General features: G+C 36.2%; 2 protein-coding genes and 1 non-coding gene across 5 annotated transcripts; all 3 read left to right on the top strand.

The window, feature by feature from the left end:
- The first annotated feature begins 3132 nt into the window (after window positions 1-3132).
- On the top strand, window positions 3133-3204 carry Trnat-ugu (transfer RNA threonine (anticodon UGU)). Its single transcript has one exon. It is a non-coding gene; the product is annotated as a tRNA-Thr (tRNA).
- Window positions 3205-5522: 2318 nt separating this feature from the next.
- On the top strand, window positions 5523-8004 carry LOC129951184 (esterase FE4-like). Its single transcript, XM_056063216.1, has 5 exons — window positions 5523-5662; window positions 5774-5969; window positions 6361-6584; window positions 6648-6774; window positions 6840-8004. The coding sequence occupies exons 2-5, from the start codon at window positions 5829-5831 to the stop codon at window positions 7977-7979; spliced, it is 1632 nt and encodes a 543-aa protein (XP_055919191.1). The 5' UTR covers window positions 5523-5662; window positions 5774-5828; the 3' UTR covers window positions 7980-8004.
- A 1630-nt stretch (window positions 8005-9634) lies between these two features.
- Window positions 9635-18813, top strand: LOC129949991 (probable serine/threonine-protein kinase dyrk2). Of its 3 annotated transcripts, XM_056061750.1 has the most exons (6): window positions 9635-9890; window positions 10083-10195; window positions 15783-15952; window positions 16023-17589; window positions 17658-17797; window positions 17861-18813. In XM_056061750.1, the coding sequence occupies exons 2-6, from the start codon at window positions 10128-10130 to the stop codon at window positions 18034-18036; spliced, it is 2121 nt and encodes a 706-aa protein (XP_055917725.1). In that variant the 5' UTR covers window positions 9635-9890; window positions 10083-10127; the 3' UTR covers window positions 18037-18813. The 3 variants fall into 3 exon arrangements, with proteins under 3 accessions (XP_055917725.1, XP_055917726.1, XP_055917724.1); XM_056061751.1 differs by lacking the exon at window positions 10083-10195; XM_056061749.1 differs by having other exon boundaries at window positions 9635-10195.
- Window positions 18814-21188: the final 2375 nt, after the last annotated feature.

The following is a 21188-nucleotide window of genomic DNA, read 5'->3' as shown; positions in this document are numbered from 1 at the left end:
AGACGGAAGACACCTACAGCGATGAAGATTCTTTCCCGCTAACAGTGTCGAATCCTCAAAGTGATGATGAAGAGCACTCTGAAGTCAGCACTGAAGATTCTACCATTTCTCCCTTGCCTGGTCAGCAGAGACCACGCAAAAGAGATGAGAAACCAGCACCAATAAAGGCACAACAAGTCACAGGAACTTCAGCCAAGATGACTGCTCCAAGGATACCAACAAAAACCGGACCAACCAAAACCACAGCACCAGTAAACCTCAACACTAAAGTCCAGAGAATCTTTAGTTCCGATCTGCTCACAGTCAGCGATGGAGATAAGTCCTTAGCACTGGCCACCTTCTTATTCCAAATATGCAACTAAAGAAGCTCCCCATCCTGACGTATAATGTAAACTCATTATACAGCCTTATATTTATATCAGCATTTAATATCTTCATAAAGAACAACGCCCCAATATTGCCCTCATTAGCGAGACGAACGTCACTAAACGAAACAGCATCAACATCAAAGGATTCTAAACCGCCCGGAAAGACAAAAATGAAGACCGCGTTGGAACAGCAGTCTTCATAAAAGACAAATTCTCCCCCAATGTAGCCACTGCCATCACGATGACTCTGGCAAAGGCGAGTCATCAGCACATACTTCAAGTGCTCATCCACAGCTAGACACATACAAAGTGACCTTCCCAAGAATACCATCGATGCTTGACTTCTTTCTAGCTTCCTCCAACCTAGTACATATTCTTCCGGAAATCCGGAATTATATCTGTACAAGAGTACACAGCGATTCGGACTATGAAGCTGTTCAACTGTCCATCAACCTCAACTTTCACATACTCCTTACGACAGAAGTCCCCAAAACTTCATCAACTTCAGACGGCTGGATATTGCAAAACTCCACAGGGACATCGAAGACAGCATTACTCTTCCACCTTTAAACAGGAATCTGCTGAATACGGAAATCGATGCAGTCATTGATACATTGATAACCTTCAACATGCTATATCAGAAACTCTTGAGTGGCAAAAGAGGCCTAAGACGTCAAAGGACAGGTACCAATATCTTCCTGAGTACGTTCAGTATTTGTATGCTCACAGACAGCGGCTAAGAAAACGACTTCAACGGATTCATCAAAGCGAGCTAAATACAACAAACATCAACTACCAGACAGTTTGGAAGGAGCTACAGCATGTTCCAAAACTCCAATCAACACCAAAACAACATCCAGTTTGGCAGAAGATTGCAAGCAATTAAGATAGGACCTGATGCCTTCAAACACATAAATAGAATTTTTGAGAAACAGCCACAAATACCTGTTTCCATTATCAGGAACCTTAACCCAAGACAAAGTGGAAGCGTTCGCCAACTACTTCAACTTCAGTCTCAATCGACCTGCTGAACCAACACTCCAACAAGGAGTAAAAGCATCAATTCAGCATACCCTACAGCAAAACCCGGATAAAATCAGTTTCGTTGACACTAATCCAGCAAGTAATCCTACCGATAGTCCACATCTATGCAATCTAGAGGAGGTAGCAGAGATCATCGGCAATTCTTAGCCAAATAAATCAGCTGGACCAGCTGTTTTCCATGGACGTGGAAAACAGAAAGATTGTGGCAATCCCGAAAAAAGGTGCCTCCAACCTAGTATATCTAACTACAGGCCAATATCACTCCTCAATAATATTAGCAAATTACTGGAAGAAATAAATGGAAAGAAAGAAATTCTGCAGTGAAAACTCCATCATCCCTGACGTGCAGTTCGACTTTCAAGAAAAGCACTCAACGTTGCATTCGCTGATGAAGTTCCAATATGACATCACTAGTCACTACTTCCCTCAACAGTCATCGTGTCACCTTCGGATCCTTTCTGGATAGAAGGCCTAATACATAAACTTCATCTACTACAGGTTCCTCCGCCACTAATAAAAATTCTGTTTTCTTTTCTTTCTTTCATGAAATTTTTCACAACTGGACAACTGCAAATCAAACATGAAAAACAAAGCTGGAGTTGCCCAAGGCTCAAAACGACCAACCCGTACCGATCGGATGCTAGAACCTGTTATATGCTGATGACTTGCTCACCTATGCGTCATCATTATCACCACTTATCGCTCTCCGAAAAGTAGAGGCCCACATCAGCAGACTCTTTAATTTCTACAAGAAATGGGGCATCCGGATCAACACTTCCAAATCGGAACTTGTCTGCTTCAGGAGGCCCTCATCTGGTAGAGGAAGCCGCACCGCTGCCAATTGCAAGAACCTGGTCTTGAGACTCCCTGACGAATCCACCATAGCTGCCAAACAGAAAGTGAAGTACCTTGGAGTTTATTTCAATGAGTTGCTGAGTTTCAACCAACACTCAAAAAATGTTTTACACCCTTTGATAAAAAAAAGAACAGACTAAGTCAACCAATGAAGATACTCATCTACAAGCAGCTCTAAAGACCAGTCATGAGCTACTCCTTTCCAGTCTGGTTTTCAATCTCGAAGACAGCCATGAAAAAACTTTTAGTATACGAAAGGAAAATTCTCAAAATTTAGAATTTGCACCGGCCTGTACTTCGACCCGCAGCGACGGAAACACTACAGGAACAACTATTTATACTCTGTAGCCAAAATAATCCCGCTTGACAAATACCTAGTCCTGCCAACGAAGAGACTTGTACGGAACATCATCGACCACCCCAATCAACTAATGAGAAGTATGACCACTGAACAACGACATCCAGAGCCAAGATACCTCAGTTTAAGTGAAATTCTTCATGACAGCTTAATCATGGACAACGAGGAAGCAGTCTCGCTTTACACTGCCATTGGGTCAGCCTTCTACCGAGGCTAAACACCACTTCCCCAAAACCAACACCAAAAGGAACATTGTCAACCAGGAATGAACACCCTGAGAATGATGAATCAGCTGACTTTTAAAACTTTTTTTGACATATAATTTTTTTTAAACTTAAGCCACTGTATAACGTTGGGCCCCTTATGTGCCAACAAATGTAAATTAATCATAAGTATCATATTATTTAAGATCCAAATTGTATATATTATGTTCAATAAAACTAAATTCGAAACAAAATATTAAAAAATCTTTAAGTTAAATCATGCTTTAGGACGCAATTTTTCATGGCCTCTTTAGCTCAGTGGCAGAGCACTGGTCTTGTAAACCAGGGGTCGTGAGTTCAATCCTCACAGGAGGCAAATCTACTTTTTTCTCTTTTATGAGTTAATCAAGAACCACATAGAGGTTTTATGACGTACGATAAAAAATAAAACTAAACGTTCATAAAGTAGTTAAAAACCCATAAAATCTTTAGAAATTTAGGCTGTAAGTGTAGAAGTGCCCTTACATTTTTGGACTTTTGTCGTAGTTACCGGTTATTTGTATAAAACTAAGGCTAACCGCACATTTCATTTTATGGATTCCTTAACTTATGTAGTTAAATTGATAATCTGATAGGCCACTATTTCACTAACGTCATCATAATTCATCCATTAATTTATTCGTTTTTCTAAAAATATTTAAAAATAAAATACGTATATCAACAACAATCATATATTTTTGCCTCTTTTCATGAACTGTCGAAATTGATAAGATAAAATAATTTCGTAAGCTAATATTTAACTACATATACGATTATGATCTTATATTGGTAAATATTTATGTTTTTATAAGCATGAAAATAATAATAATCAGTCTCTGAACCAAAAAATAGGTTGAGAGGCGCATTTATTTTAATTGTTCTTCTTGAGTTTGTTTTATAACCGAATTTTTTTAACTTAATACAAATGTTTAAATTATTAAATGGATTTATTAATAAAGGATTTATGCATAATAATGTAGTTATATGTACAAAATTGAACTTAAGGCTTTTTATTTAGTGTACCGGTCATCTTTTTTTGTCTCTTTCCTATAATATTTCAGCCTGTGTGTTTCCGACTTAATTCCTTCTTTCCTAACGTCAAAGAAGTAAGTACACTTTGACACATGCTAAAATTTGAGTTCATGAACATCTTTTACTGTTTTAATTTTCTGTCTCTTTCTAATAAATGTTATTTCCGTAATTTACATCCCTTTTGTCCACCAGAAATATAATGCAGATGTGAAATGTCAAAAGTGGAAAATAATCTTGAACTTGAAAAAGTGTTGTTCATATAAAATGCGTAAATGTGTAGTGTATAAAGCTTTAGTGGCGGAGTAACCTCTTTGGAGGCCTACTATTGGCTTATTTAAATAATGTTTGAATACATTATGCTTTGGCTGTGTCATTGAAAGACAACTATTAAAGCAATTTAAGAAGGCGGGATGACAAGAATCAACAGTACCCACGTGTCATATCTTAACTACGACATTAAATTACATTGAAATTGTAATTTATTTTTAATATCGTACATTCTTCTTAAGGGTATATTATAGTGAAAGTGTTTTCACACCATAAAACTCCAATTCAAAATAAACTCAGCATTCATTCATTATAGGTTTGTTTGATGTGATCAGGAGTTGTCTTAAAAACAATAGATAATAGCTGTGTTCACTGACGCTGTGCTGGACTGTTCTAGACAGAAAAGTACAGCATGTTGCTGTTCATTGAGGTTTTTTCTGTGCTGAACTGTTCTACTTTCCTGTTCATTGACAAACCTAGAACAGTTTAAAACAGGATTTTCTGTTCTTGCTTTTGAGTCAGATCAGGTTAGAACAAACTCGTGAGAAATGTCAAAACCGAAGTTTACATTTTCCTTGTTTACGTTTTGATTTGCCTGTGCTTTGTGTTTTTTTCTCGTGATTTAAAAAAATTAAAATAAAGTTATTTTGCCAATTTTATTAATTTGTTTAATTAAATAATTATAAAATAAATTGAAAAAAAAAAATGCATCAAATTGAATTGACATCCGAGGAAGGAAGACTGTGGTTGTGCAGTGTTCACCAAATACGCGGTTGAATATCGAAAGAGGTTAAAATGAAACAAAATATTTCTATTGTATTAAACACAGTAAAAACACAAAAAATAAAAAAATAGAGAAACGAAAAATTCACATCATTTGCAATTTGTTTTATTTTTTTGACAACTGACGTTTAACTGAATGTTTTAACTTGATCTGACGTTTCTCATGAAACTGTGCTGTTCTGATCTAGACAAAACCTCGGTGAACAAAACTAATCAATGAAACACCGTTACATGAGTATCACATTCCCAAACATGTTTGACATATAGATGATGATAAATATTTGACGGATTTAAGTTATTAGATTTCTCATTTCTCAAATATGTCTAAATGGGCCCCTTCTGTTTGTAGCCCAGGTGGGCAACACTCTTCAATTACCCTTAACACGGCACTTTTATTTATACGAAAGAGAGTTCAGTAAACTTCTATTGAGGCTCATGCTCAAACGTACACTTTATTGTTTGCAGCTTTCGTTGAGATAAGAGTTCATTACGTTTTGAATATCGATATTCCAGAGGTATATTGCCGAAATTTTGTTCAGATAAATTTAATACAATATTTGACTTCGAGTATTTTGGTTCGGTGGTCAATTACAAAGGAATTATAATTGGTGGTTTATAATCTTCTCCCTATCAATCACACGACTTTTTAAGATACTTGATCTAAATTATTGAGGAATAACAGTATAGTAAAGTTATTACAGATAATATTTCAGGTAATGTTAGAATGTTGCTAAATCATTGTTTTCCTTAAATATGTTTTATATATTTTGAATTATTAAATTGGTGCGCCTAAACAACAATAAACCAAAGCATTATTATTATAGTCTTTCCAGCGGATACACAAATCTTATTGATAACAATCTGATTGTTGAAGTTAAAATGGGATTTTCCACAAATAAAGTTAAAGTCAAACAAGGAACTGTGATTGGTGGTGAAGATGTTCTTCCGAATGGCAATCGATATTATTACTTTAGAGGAGTTCCCTATGCCGTTCCACCACTAGGAACTCTGAGATTTAAGGTAATCAAGTATAAAATTACATTATTAATAAAATGTCTACGAATTTCAGCCCAAAGTTCTGTCAATCTTGACAGGACTTGGTTTAGAAAAAGCAGAAAATTACATAAATTTAATTTCGTTTTTAACAACCTCAATATTTAAATACTCGATTTTTAAATGTAACCGAACGTTGAACACAAATCAAATCTGAGTGTTGAATATGTACAGTTACTCAGTTGAAACGTAGTTAATTGTCACTTCAAGCCATTTGTCTTTTATGACAGCTGGCCAATCAGAGCTCTTAAAATTTCTAAATGTTTATTCAGGTCCAACCTCTCTTTTTACAAAAAATAAATACAAATTACCATGGTGAATGTTGAAGTTAAAATATTTTCTTTCTTCAAAAATATAGGCTCCAGTGCCACTTGAAAAGTTTTCTACCCCAGAGCTGAATTGCATTAGCGAAGGTCCAATGTCAATACAACAGGATAGAGTAACAGGCAAATTATATGCAGGATCAGAAGATTGTCTTTATCTTAACGTATACACGCCCAAAACTGATTCCAAAGCACCATTGCCAGTGATGGTTTATTTACATGGAGGTGGTTTTATAACAGGAAATGGAAACAGTGACAAGTAACTGTTTTAAATATTGAAATTAGAATTATTAAATGTCAAATATTATTGTCTCTATATTAGGCACAATCCTCTTTACTTGTTACAAGAAGGAACGATTGTAGTCACATCCAACTACCGTCTTGGAGTTCTTGGATTTCTTTCCCTCCCTGAGGCTGGAATTCCTGGAAATGCTGGACTTAAGGATCAGGTAAACATTATTGTTTACAAAATAATCGTATAAAGCTTGTTTCAAATTAACCTTTTTGCCAAAAGGTACTTGTCATGAAATGGGTTAAGGAAAATATATCCCAGTTCAATGGAGATCCAGATAATATTACTATTTGTGGTCACAGCACTGGAAGTTCATGTGTACATATTCATCTGTTCTCAGACATTTCAAAAGGTCTATACCACAAAGGTATTATGCAAAGTGGAGTTTTTAATATGGATGGGATGCTGTATAGTGATGAACCCTCAAAGAATGGTTGGCGAACGAAGTATTTAGCTCATTTGGTTGGTTGCAATTCAAATGATCCACATGAAATTTTAAAGTTTCTACAGAATTTTAACAATTTAGAAGAGTTTGTCAATCCCATGGTGAAATCAGGTTCTCCCCACATGAACGAATTGATGCCAATAAGACCCGTTATTGAAGAACAAAGTCCAGAGGCGGTTATTACAAGAAAACTGTTTCAGGCAATGAGCGAGCTCAATTATGTTCAAGTTCCTCTTTTAATGGGCTACACGAATGCAGAAGGCCTTGGTTATATTTCGAGATATGGAGAAAACTTAAAAGATTTTCATAACGACTTTTCTCAGTTCATTCCTGAAAGCGTTAAACTTATCCTTGATAATTCAGAAAGAATCGAGCTAGCAAACTCAATTAGGAAGTTTTATTTTCAAGAAAGCAAAGTTGACGATAAAACTATATATCCTTTAGTTGATCTTATAAGTGATTATATGTTCATTTCAAATATTCGAGAAGCTGCCGAACTTCATACCAAATTTCAACATAAATCGCCATTATATTTTTATCGGTTTGATTTTGATGGCCAATTGAATTTGTATAAGAGAAAATTCAAAGTTGACCATTTAAAAGGTGCTAGTCATGTTGATGAGCTTAGTTATGTCTTTCAAATGGAATTCGGACCACCAGAGCCATGGGAAGAGGACGCACACAAAATGGTTCGGACAATGTGTAAAATGTGGGGGAATTTCTGTAAATATAGTAATCCCACACCGATAGTCGATGACGAATTTAATGGTTGTGTTTGGGAGCCTGTGGAGAAAGTTAACGATTGGGAACATTTAAAAATCAAGGTCCTGATATTTGATAAGGAACTGAAAATGCTGGAGAATCCTGATGAAGAACGTATGACATTTTGGAAAAACCTAAAAAATAATCATAAATAAATACAAACCTTTTTTTTAAAAAAAAACAATAATTTTTTTCTTATATATTTCTTAAGAAACGACATTTGCTTGGATAACAGAATGAAATATTTTTTTGATTAACACCCTTGTATATTAAACCTACAATTTTCATCGGTTAGATTCTAGAAGGGAGTTCTTAAATTTCAAAGTAGGTCTTGAAATATCAAGGAAAATGATGAAATATCAAGGAAAGCTTGAAAACATTGACATACAAGATATGGAATGGTCGCATTAACAAAGCTAGTGACTACGTAGTCAAAATTCAACTAGCTTTGTGAATGTAAAACTACACTACAAAGCTAGTCAATCCGGAACTGTCATTTTATTGACAAATGCAAATATATGTATAAATTAAGAAACATTTTTGATTTGATAACTTTAACTTATCTTTTGTGTTTTTAAATACAATAAAATCAAATTTAAGACACAATTTGAATGATTTATATTTGTATTTAAATACTGAACGATTTATTTTATTATGAATTCGTGTGTTGTTACCGAGCAGCTGATTGTGAAACGTCAAAATCATTCTCCACTAACTTTGTAGCCGAATTTTGTACACTACGTCGGAGGGGAAATTTCAACTATTTTTGTAGTTAGTTTTGGCAATCAGAAACCCTTGACTACCTAGCCACTAGCTTTATGAATGCTACCAATGCTAGTTAATATTTATTCTCTTACAGAGCACCCCTTTAAAGTGCAGTCCTCCTTGTAGGTTTTGTGAAAAAAGTATAATTAACCATTGTTTCAAAAGCTTTTTTGTCAAAGAAACTAAACAAAATTTAACAAAATAAACAAAATACAAAAAATCAAACTTCAAAGTTTCTTTATATTTCCGATGATCCTACAGAAGCACTATTGGCGTTAAGTAATAGATGACAATAACGTGAAGTTGGCAACAAGCAGTCTATAAAAACTCAAATATCAAGGGAGGTCTTAAAATTTCAGTGGATGTCTAAAGATCCCAGGGAAAGTGATAAAATATCAAGACAGTTTGGAGACGTGTAGCAAACTTTTTTCGAAGTTTTTCTTTTTGACAACTTTCACTTGATTTATGCTCAATTTGGTTTGCCATTTCATAATGAGTAGGCTAAGTTCTCAACAACGTTTACAAATCGTGCAAAATTCTTTCAAAAATGATGGTTCGATTAACGCGACACATAAAAAAATCAAATATTATCTCACATCGTGGGCTTGGAACACCGTTAGGATTTTTTGTGTCTATGCGGATAAGCCCGAAACAATGGATGCCTTGGATGAGAATATCCTTTATTGCTGAAATACGGCCATAATTTTTGCGAAAACGGTCAAAAATTGGGCACCTACCTCGCCAGGAACTTATTTGCGACAGCCGCCGTCGTCGTTATTTAAAACATAATGATACCAGATTCTAGGACATAAGATTAAATTATATGATTTTATTTCTTCTTGAAAACCACTTGCTTAAAAGAAGTCCCTTCGCAGCTTTTATATAAAAAGATGAAAACTCGGTGCAACAAAACAAAATGATAATACAGTTCGTTTCTGAATCGATAAAAACAAAATTATAAATCAAACACACCTATCCTCGAATTTTGATGTATCTGTCATCTTAAACAGAACTATCGAAAAACAAACAAACCTTTTTCTTATTTTCAATCAATCAAAGAACAAGAAGAAAAGTCGTCTACCAAAATTTCAAGAAGTGAAAAAAAATTATTTCGTTTCATCAAAACTCTCAAAGAAAACACCAAACAAATCCAATGTATGCAATGTGATTTTAAGTCTAATAAGTTGTACAAATTAAACGTTGTTCGATAAGCCAAAATAACATAATGCACCGGGTTGAGCTTCAGTGCAAAACATTCCAAATTCTTCGTCACAAATCAATTGCCGTCGTCGTCGGTCGTGGTACTAGCTAGTATTGTTTTTTTATTTTTATTATTTTGTTCACTTGTTTTTGCTACAAAATTACTCATAAATTGCAAATAATAGAGAGTACGCTTACGCTTTAACCTTCTGGGGGTTTTGTAATCTTTATGATAAAACTAATTGATATAAATTCTTATTCCGATTACAATTATTGAAACCTTGCAAAACCAGGAGCATTCCTTTTTTTCTGTTTTGTTCGGGGATTATTTAAAAGAGATGCCCTGTGAAGGCTGTAATGTGCAATTCACGGTCTTCCGACGGAAACGTATTTGTAAGGATTGCAGGTGAGTGCACGCAAAAGCTTTATCCCATACTACACTTTATAGGTATAGATTTAGTTATATGCCGTACACAACAATCATGGCATTGAAAAAATTGAGAGCTTGTTTGTGCTTAGAAAACAGAAGTGCATGCTCTACAAAATATGTTTCTTTTGTTGGTTGTCGTTATAATAATAAAAATAATAAATGAAAAGTCGCCTGCCCATTTAGCTAAGCCTCATTCAACCCACATTGATTTGTACGAAATAAAAGAAGGAAAAATAAAGCCAAAAAAATACATCCCCAAACAAATCGATTTAAAGTGTTATATAGTAGGCACTTCAATTCCAATCCAAAAGTATATTCGGACTTTGGTGTGCTGATGATTAATTATTATATTTGCTTGCTCGCTAAAGTACACATCGATATCCTTTGTTGTGGGCAGTTAAGTTGTCTATTTTTTTGAAAAATTAAATACCCAATCAAGAAAAGGAAGAAATTTGCCTTGAGCATTACTGACGATACTCATTGCAGGTAAAAAAATATCTTACTTTGTATTTATGCCTGGGTAATGTCTTAATCTAATTGGTGCAGTCAAATGTCAATTGTTTCGATACATGGAAATGATCTCAGATTGACAAATAACACAATTGGGAAAAATATGACCTTGTGAGAGAGCAGACGAAAAAAGTAACATAATTTAATTTAATATCGTCCGAGAGAGAGGCAAGTGCAAAAGTCTTGAAAAAAATTCACTCGAACAGCAAAGCAATGTTTTACAGTTCTCTTGAGAGTACAAATGGATAATACTTCAAAGAAGTTGACATGTATACGAGCTATAAGCCGGCTGGATTTTTGCCCAGATAAATCGACATCTGTAATATACTTGGACAAGGTAAGGTCAGGGTCCGTATTACGAAACTCGAGGAATAAAATCCATACCCAAAAATTGAGAAAGTAGATCCATGCATTTTAAGTGTTTTTTTTCAATAGTAGACGCAGAAGCTAAAAAGGAATTGACAATCGCATTAACCTTGAACCCAATGCTGGAAAGACAAAAATGGAAAAACGCAGTCATTTCTGATGATACGGAAGGGACACTTTTGCAGACTGTATAAAGACAACGAAAAACTAAATTCAGTGCCAATAATTCCGCCTTTTTCACTGAGACGAAGTAAATATTGAAGTCTAACTATTTCGCTGACATTGGACATTGGCCGTGTGCTGATTTTTTCAAATTGGTTGGAAATAGTTTGGTTAGGAGTATGTACCAACTTATCTGTAAAATATGATCGAAAAAAAGCAAACCCGATGTTTGGAACCTTCGTATTTTTTGTCCGATACTAAAAAAGAAGAATGCAGCAACAGTAGAGGAATCAGTCTCTTTTGCATCGCATACAAAATATTCTCTACCGAAATATGTGAACGTAATCTGATAGATCCTCATCCGTGTGGTTATAGAGCAAGAAAGTGCACAGTCGATCAAATATTAACATTACCACAGATCCTTGGAAAAGTTCCAAGAACATTAATTCGACACCCATCATCTCATCGATTTCAAGGCAGCATAGCAGCAGCTTGTAGCTTTGGCATCCCTGCCCCACTCGTCCGTTTGTGCAGGATTTGAAAATATCTTAACCAAACCTTTTGACGTCAAAAATTGCTTTAGTCAAGGTAAACTCTGTCATGTGATTATTTAAACACTGTTTTTGAAAGAACCTCAGAACGTTATGCACCATCTTTGAAAAAGCAGTCCAAACGTTCATCGTCTGGTATGAAAAATTCATGTACAGCATGTAAACCAACCAGGAAACACTCGAGAAGCTGGAGTTGGGTTACTCCTTACAAAAACGGCAACCAGAAGCCTTATTTCGTGGGAGCCCCTTGGGGAAAGGCTTATCAAAGCTAGGTTTCAGAGTAGAGTACGACCCGTCACCATTACACAGTGTTACGCAACGACGGAGCTTGCATCTGAAGAAGAAAAAGAATGCTTTCATTGTCAACTAGGATCCGCTTACAACAACACCGTGGAGATATAATTTTGGTTATGGGAGACCTCAATGCTAAGGTTGGCAGTAACAATAGCGGGCTAAGACATGTGATTCGTGCTCACAGAGTCGGCAATTGCAATGATAATGCTGAGAGAAATTTTGTCATAAAATTCGCTGGGTGTCGACGGACAGACAAGCGTCTGCCAACCAAATTGACCACTTCGTGATTAGTCGACGCTTTATAAGAAGTCTCTTGGATGTACGAAACAGAAGAGATCCCACGACCCGTCAACAATTTAGGGACCACCTGTCACACGAAATGAGAACAATCAGCAGCACATTACGACATCGAAAACAATTAAATGCTGTGAAAATGTTTTCTTTTCAGGTGCTGATAGAATAGTCAGTCGGAAAAAAGGAAGCAACAACACTTGGCTTTCAGAAGAATCAACGAACGGAAACAGTTAAGGGCTCGAATAACTCCTGCACAATACGAAGAAAGAAACGAGCTGGAGTCCTCGTATCGTATGAAAAAGAGAGAGGTTCTCTGCGACAAACATAACTACATCAACGCATTGGCGTAAGAAGCAGAAGATGCTGCAAACAGGTGCAACAGCAGGTCCGTTTATAGAATAACCAAAGAACTGTGTGTACGGGACACTGCTAAAATCAACACCTGGTGAAAGAAGTAGACGGTACTATGAGAAGTTCGGTGGATGAGCAAGTCAGAAGGTGAAAAGAACACTTTTCCTCAACAACAACGTGCAGCCGATAACTTCTGAAGCGCCTGAAGAAACTAACCCCCGAATCCGCACAGCACCTCCCAGAAAAGATGAGATTGTTGCCACAATTAAAGCACTTAAAAACAACAAAGCGGTAGGACTTGATAGAATTCCCGCAGAGCTTTTATAAGCAGCGCCAACAAGCGAACTGATTCATCGAAAGCTTCCCCCATGAGTGGATGAAGGGAATTATCGTCAAGCTCCCAAAAAAAGGAGATCTTACAAAGTTCGAAAACTGGAGAAGAATATGCGTTTTACCAGCCGTTGCCAAAATAGTACACCTTGAGGCCACACTTGATGCCGAACAAGCAGGATTCCGCACTGGATCTTCCTGTATTGATCATATTAACACCTTGCGGATCATTATTGAACAGTGCGTTGAATATCGAACACCACTACAGGGATGAGAGGTATCCCAGAAAAACTGATTGCTAATATTAAAGCAGCATATGATGGATCCAAGTGTCACGTTCTGCACGATGGTAGGTTGTCAGATTATTTTGAAATCCGAAGCGGAGTCAGACAGGGCTGTATTCTGTCCCCAATATTGTTTTTGTTGGTGATAAGCGATGTACTAAGCTCAGCTCAGTCAGGTAGCGGAAGGATCCAAAGGACTTTGACATCCTATTTAAAGCATTTTGATTACGCGGACGATGTTTGCTTACTCTCTCATAGTATCATGGATCTCCATCAAATGACAACAAGTGTGGAGAGAGAAGCAGAAATTGTGGGACTGAAAATTAATTCCGGCAAAACAAAAATGATCAGCCTCGGAACCCGACCATCCTCTCAAATAAATATTTTTTCGCAACCGGTGGAAAAAGTGAAAAGGTTTGAATACCTTGAAAGCATCGTTTCCATCGAAAGCGGAACCGAACAAGACGTCATCTTCCGCATCGGCAAAGCAAAAGCGGCTTTCGTTATGCTGTCAAAAATTTGGAGGAATAACTCTATCAGCTTAAAAACAAAGCTACGACTGTTTTCAACAAATGTCTGATCTGTGCTTCTTTTTGGGGGCAGCACTTGACAGGTTACTTCAGCCATAACAAGAAAGCTGCAAACCTCCGTAAATAGATGTCTTCGTAACATCCTAAGGATTTTCTGGCCAAACCGTATTTCAGGTCCTTGAAAGAAGTAAAGGTCAGGAACCTATAAAATCTATAGTACGAAGACGTAAGTGGCAATGGATTGGACATACACTTCGAAAAGGTAACGACTGCATTGCAGGCCAAGCAATGCAGTGGAATCCGCTCACACAAGAAGGTAGAAGAGCTGAACGACCGAGAAGCACATGGCGCAGGATAGGCGAGGCGCCATCAGCGTCACTAGGCAAGAGTTAGAGGGACTAAAACACATCTCCGGAAACCGTACACGATGGCGCGTAGGCGTAGTAGAGGCCCTATGCCACTTAAGGGGTCCCCAACTGACTAAACAGTTCTTAGTCTTCAATCTTCTAAAATAGCACAGCGAAGTAGAGGAAGGCCGAGAATTATAGGTGGCGCACAAAAGCCTAAAAGTGACCTCCCTCAACTTGGTATTCGTTCCTGGAGACATCTAACTAGATAGAGAAACAGGAGAAATAGAGATGGAGATCTTTTGCTCAATCCGATAGGAACAGCTTAGCAATACTTTAATTTCTCTGAAGAGTTTCAAGTGGATTCAAGGGCTATAAGTCTATTAAATTGCTGTTCAGACAAATTTACATCTACTATAGCTTTGATAAAAAGAAACTCCGATCTTTCAGCAGCTGGGGTAATCTATGTGAGGAAAGATACAGGAATGAACTGTACCAAATTTATCTATAAGCGGATATTGCGACAAAAATTAAGCTCACCTAGGTCGAAATGTCTACATTCTATGATGAGACATATGAGCGTTGAACTATGTACACCTTACGGAGATACCTAGGACGAGGACACTAAACTCATAAGGTTATGAGTTCAACTCGAAAATGGGATGTGTGAAAAGACTTGTTGCTGATCTCATGTTGGTGATTTATCAGACTTGTACAATAAATATATAAATATCATATCTTAAAAATCCCGGTGGCGGTGCATAGGGTGTCAAGAAATTATAACTCACGATCTGCAGCAAGATATTTTAACTGCGGGCACGCCTGTTTCTGTTGTTCTTGGTCTTCCAACTCGATAAACATCCTGAGTATTCCATCCATAGGCCTGTTTCGCAATGTCATTGTTCGGTTTCCTCAATGTGTGATTAATCCATTGCCATTAATGTTTTATAATCTCGACGTCAAACAGCTCTTGATTTGTCCTGCGCCATAATTGCCATTGTGATAAAGGATTCACTCGACTCTCCATTTACTTGCAATGCTTGGAACATCCCATTCAGACTAATTTTTTTATTTGCCAGGAGACATATGGTCCAAACAAAATCAATGAATTCGAAAACCAGATTCGTGCACCTAAACTCGATTCAACCTTTGGTCTGCCCAAGAGTGATGTTTGATGGAACCGTCAGATTATTTTCCAACAACACAAAAAAGGTTATGTGAGTTCTGCGACGTAGTCTCCGTAGGTAGTGCAACGGAAAGTGTGTAAAAGACGGACAACAAAGAAGTTGTTTTAAAACTACTTAAAGTTTACCCAAAGGTCTGCAAACCATAAATTCTATGCTGGTGTCCCCCAGGGCTCAGTCCTGTCTCGGACACTCTTTATATTTTTTGTTTATTATCTTCTTGCCGAACATTTTAATTCATTTACCCCTTGAGCGTTTGCTGATTATATTTATAAAAACTAGTCAAGCCTTATATCTTTTATCTAACAAAATTTAGGTTCTAAAACTAATTTAAAAAATAACAATTTTTATTTTTTACAGACGATACTACTGCAGTCATTGTATGATAACACAAAATTCAGTAGTTTTATGTGAACGCTGTGCAATATTTGCCAAACGACCTCTTCTCAAAATCGATTTACTTAAACTTAAGCCAAAAGATTTAATATTTTACTTGCAATCAAAACATATTTCCACAACTGGTTGTGTTGGTAAGGACATCAAAAACTCAAAAACAAATTATCTCAGTTTTAGTAAATGGTTGTTTTTCTATCATTTTAGAAAAAGAAGAACTTGTTGGATTAGTTTTGACGCATGTAAATCAAAATGATACCCCAAACATCGGCAGCCCGAATGGCAATAAGTTCCCGGATTTCGGTGGAGATACGGACAAACCTTTCGAGAATATCAAACAAACTTGTCAGAATTTCTTTAATAACATAACCGATAAAATCGCATCTGATTTTAGCTTCGACACAAAGACAACACAAGCTGCAAGCAATTCTGGTGGTGGAATGGCAGGAGCTGGGGGATCATCGCCACATATATCAGAGCAACCGAGAATATCGACGCGAGAGATACCCAGCTATTCCAGTTTTCAAAATCAACCAACGGACCAATCTTCTCCGCCGCCACCGTCAACACAACAACAACAACCAGCCAATTCAACTAGGAGCACACCAACTAGTCCGATCTCGAGTCCTGGCGTAAGTATAAGCTCGATATCGTCACATAGTACAGTTTCGCGTTCTCCACAACCCGCGAGTGCCAGTTGTGGTGCTCCCACAGATGGCCAAAGTAGCTCCGAACCAATTCGAGGCAAACCGGCTCCAGCCTCTTCCTCGGCCGGTGCCAGAAATAGACTGCTTGATAATGTCCTTCAAGACGAAGGAGTTATCTCTGAATGTGATTGTTCCGATGACGAATTAATAAACACTTTCAAGGATCGAAGTAACCGAGAAGTCGGTGGTGCCAACTCGACATCGCCCCCAACAATTTCGCCAGTGGATAATCTGGCAGCAGGGCCATCGGGAAGTGGCAGCAGCAATGGATTGGCCCAAAAGACTTCACCTAGTTTGCAAGTTGGAACCTATGAGGATTCATCGGAGTCGTCTTTCGAGGAGTTGGGGGCCATCGGAGGCATCTCCGACGACAATAAAACTGAGTCAGTCGCTCAAAATGAACCTTGGCAATTCGTGAACAAATTAGAGAACGATGCGATTACCATTGAGGACAAAAAGACACTCCCTGCGACAACTCACAGAGAGGAGGAGCCATCGGCAGGAACTTCGACTGATGTGGCTTTGGTTTCATCTGAATCGTCATCGGCTCCAAGTAGAGCGGCTAGAATTTTCGCTTCACGGCCAAAGAGAGTAGTTCGACGACGATCGGATGGTTATTTGAGTCGCAGACGACATGGAGATGAACATTCCTATAATTGGAACAGCAAAGAGCTAAGTGTCGAAGAGGAGGAGGGAGATAATGATGATGATGATGAGGAAGATGAAGACGAAGAAGCTGCTGCTGTGAGTATGCGACGTAGGCGAAGTAAATGTTGTGGCAAATGTGGCAAAAACAAAACCAACATCAAACACCATGTCATGAAACTACGCCAACATCTCGAGAGTGCAAATATGTCCGAGGCTGAGATAAAACAGGAACTCGAAGAGTTTCTGGTTTACCTGGAAAATCGAACCCGCGCCGAGCTGGTTGATGTTGGCAGTGCCACATCGCCATTCTTCGATGGAAACGATGGCATCCACGTCTATGGGCATGTAGGAGCCGATGGAGGCTATGATCCTGGGATAGCAGCAAGTCGTTTTCCAAATTTAAATAATTTCGATTCATTGTAAGGAAATTTGTTTTTTTTTTTTATTGTTAAATAATTTATTTATGTTTCTTTTTTTTAATTTGAAGGGAGGAACTCGAAAATCTAACTGTAAAGCAATTGAAACAAATTCTCACTCTTAATCGTGTCGATTATAAAGGATGTTGTGAAAAGCAGGAACTTTTTGAAAGAGTTTCTAGGCTTTGGAAGAACCTCAAATCATGTCCAGGTATAAATTTAAAAAAAAAATCTTAAAAATGTTCTTTTTCTAAATAATTTGAATTTTTCTTAGCAATTGAAAAACTACCAACTGATGAATTATGTAAAATTTGTATGGATGCTCCAATTGAATGTGTGATTTTAGAATGTGGACATATGGCAACATGCACAAACTGTGGAAAAGTCTTAAGCGAATGCCCAATTTGTCGACAATATATTGTGAGGGTTGTACGATTTTTTAGAGCGTAAATTTGATTTAAATTTTACACAAAATAATTTCTTTTTTGTTTTATTTGTTTTAAATATCGTAAACATACATTTTGAGAACTGTTTTAGGCAAGAAGTCAATGACTGTTGGAAATAGAACTTCATACATCTTTCATTAACTTGAACTCATTTCAATTCTTAAATGAAATCCAAGTTCGATCTGTAATGTTAGAAACTTAAAACTTTCAAAAATTCTCTTTAAAATTGTGCTGTGAAATATCGGAAACCAAATATTTTGGCCTCGTATAACTCAGAAAAATGGGTCAGCTCTCGCTGAGAAAAAAGGAAAAAAAGACTTCTGAGAAATTATAGAACAAAAGTGGAGAGTTTTTCTTTCTCTTCTAAATTTCGATTGCCTCTTAAAACAATTTGTTTTTCTTGTGACTGAGTTGCATAAAACAGTTCTATTGAAAAATTGAGATATCACTAACATTTCTCTCATCCAAATATTAAATATACTTTTTGTGTATAAAATACCTTAAAGTATTTAACAAAGAAAACAAAAATATAACTGCAAATGTTAAAATTTTACCTTTTTCTCGTTTTGAAAAATAATAAAACAAAATTTCTGTGTGCTTTCAAAGTGTAATTTTAACTACAAGTCGTTACATTCTATGTGAATTAATTATTTTTTCTTTTTAATTTGAAACGTGATACATTATGATATAAATAAATAAGTTTTGAAAAATTCTCTGGGATAAAAACAAAGCAGGTTTTATTTTTTTTTTTTAGTTTGAATAAAGTTTCTTGTGTTTGTTTTTATTTTAGGTTGTATTATTTTCGTATAAACCGGAAGCTAGCCAAAGAACTTTAGACTCTGCAAAACTATTGCATTTTTGAATAAATTCTAAACTTACTATTAAAGGTTTATTGAAAGTTATTAACCTCTACTAGCTCCCGGATTATATTTACTTGATAAAAAAAAGAGTAGTGTTAGATTTTTGTTTTATTTTGTTCGTAATTCCTATTTATGTTCTTTTTTTGTGGACTAAAATATACATAATGTATGTAGAGTAATAATTATATAATGTATGATAAATAATATAATATGTCTCTAAATAAAGCATATAGCCAACAACTAATTAAGTTATTTAAGATAACAATTTAAAATTTTTGTCCGCTCGTTTCCTAATTACATAATTATAATGGTTAATAAAAAAAAACATATATATATATAAATAACGGTATATAAACTGACAACTATCTTTGGATTTTTTTTTGTCGACTAAAACCCAAGCTGATGGAAAGAAAACCGAAGTTCGATCATACTTTTCATAGTTATCTTTGTTAAAAACATTTTCAATGGTGCATTCATTTTAAAAAATAATTATTTCAATCTCATTTCTCGCGTTCCACACTAAAAGCGTGCTATACGAGTAGGTATTCCACTTTTGAGACTCAAGATGTTAACAAAATGTTCTATAGAAAGTCGTTCGAAAGTCCTTGTATGTGTAGATGATCATTGGTCAACATTAATGGACATTAACTTTCTCTTCCGAAGTGGTTCAAGTTGCATTCCTTGCTGCAGCGCTCTTATAAGCGAGCAAATAACGACAACGCTCGGACGACTACTTTTCGGGCTGTCATCTGCTCTTGAAGATATAGCGAACCAAACGAGAATAGGATTCATGAAAATTTCTATTTTCTTAGCGCCTCAATCGATGTTAACAGGAGCGAAACTGAAACCATATTATTTATTGAAAACTCAATTATTGCGATTGTATGTTCTTAAAGCCGCAATCGATGTTAATAGGAGCGAAACTGAAACCATATTATTAATTGCTACTATATTAAAGTTGTATAAAAATAAGATAACAGTGGTCAGGTTCAGACGCCATAAGAGACTTGAAAGTAAGGTAAGTTCCTAATATCTGATTGGCCAGCTGCCAAAAAATTACCTTCCAATTAAGGCAACTTTAAAGGAAAGTTTACTGGAAAGTAAGTCAAGAAAAATCTACCTAACTTTTAAGTCAAGTCTACTTCTATCTAAATGACAGTTGATCATGCTTTTTCGTTCAACTGAAAGCTGAACTTTATTCCTCTACGATTTATTTATTTTTCGCACAATTTCATTTAATATGTCTTTACAATACAAAATACAAATTGTAATGGACTTGTAGCTTGCCTGAGGAGTGTTTTTTAGACAATAATGTTTTCGGTAGTTTTTGTACCATGAACATAAAGTAGTGGTATGTGAAGTAAAGTTCTGAATTTGAAATTCATGACAGTTGAAAAACTTACTAGTTGCCTTGGTCAAAATTTACGTTCAAAGAATAAACCGATTGACGGTTGTGAATGCCTTCAAAATTAATTTATTATTCTTGCAACTGACAGAAGTTTTGAAAGCAAATAAAAAAATTAAAAACAAAATAAAATATGACTTCGACATCGACTGAATTAATTTTTGATGATGACGAGGATTCAAATGATTCTAAACTCATTGAAATGGCGAGAATGCGAAGGAGTTTTAGAGATGCATCAAATGTGTGTATAAAGGTTTTGATTTTCAGACACAAATAACTTAATCTGTACCTGCTCTCCTCCGTTTTCAGTTTTTTAAAAAAACTTTCGGCTATCCAAGGATTCATTTCATGATCTTTTCCAAGAATTAGAGGACAAGTTAAAGCAGTGCAAAAGTATTCGAGCCGTGACGAATTTTTAAAAATAGCAACAATGCTAAGATTTTGTGCACATGGGAACTACCAGTTGAGTTTGGGAAACGAATTTAATCTTGGTATTGCCCAATCAACTACATCGCTTGTCCTAAAGGAAGTCCTTGCTGTTCCATTACACTGAGGAGGAAAAAAGGAGGGCAAAAGTTTATTATTTTGTGAAAAGTGGCATTCCTAACGTGGTAGGATGCTTGGATGGTACACACATTAAGATCATAGGCCCAGACAGAAATATTCGACACTTGTATTACAACCGAAAAGGATTCCACAGCCTTAATGCTTTGATCGTAAGCATTTTGAAATAGATACATTTTTAAATTAAAGAAAAACTTAAATTGCATTTTAAAGGTGTGTGATCATTTAATGTGTATTAAATGTGTTGATGCTACACATCCAGGAGCATCCCACCACTCGAACATATGGAATATATCCGCACTGAAAATCGCAACAGATTACCTAAAA

This window comes from Eupeodes corollae, chromosome 3, assembly GCF_945859685.1.
Source record: "Eupeodes corollae chromosome 3, idEupCoro1.1, whole genome shotgun sequence".
Lineage (NCBI taxonomy): Eukaryota > Metazoa > Arthropoda > Insecta > Diptera > Syrphidae > Eupeodes > Eupeodes corollae.
Note: the sequence above shows the minus strand (reverse complement) of the source record. Positions and strands in the feature narration are given on the sequence as shown.

What these genes read in the sequence shown, in the direction of transcription:
- LOC129951184 (XM_056063216.1), top strand. Translation starts at nt 5,829, where the DNA reads ATGGGATTTTCCACAAATAAAGTTAAAGTCAAACAAGGAACTGTGATT. An exon ending in TAGGAACTCTGAGATTTAAG is followed by an intron (nt 5,970 to 6,360) that starts GTAATCAAGTAT and finishes TCAAAAATATAG; the next exon opens with GCTCCAGTGCCACTTGAAAA. An exon ending in GGAAATGGAAACAGTGACAA is followed by an intron (nt 6,585 to 6,647) that starts GTAACTGTTTTA and finishes TCTCTATATTAG; the next exon opens with GCACAATCCTCTTTACTTGT.
- LOC129949991 (XM_056061750.1), top strand. Translation starts at nt 10,128, where the DNA reads ATGCCCTGTGAAGGCTGTAATGTGCAATTCACGGTCTTCCGACGGAAA. An exon ending in TTCCACAACTGGTTGTGTTG is followed by an intron (nt 15,953 to 16,022) that starts GTAAGGACATCA and finishes CTATCATTTTAG; the next exon opens with AAAAAGAAGAACTTGTTGGA. An exon ending in GAACCTCAAATCATGTCCAG is followed by an intron (nt 17,798 to 17,860) that starts GTATAAATTTAA and finishes AATTTTTCTTAG; the next exon opens with CAATTGAAAAACTACCAACT.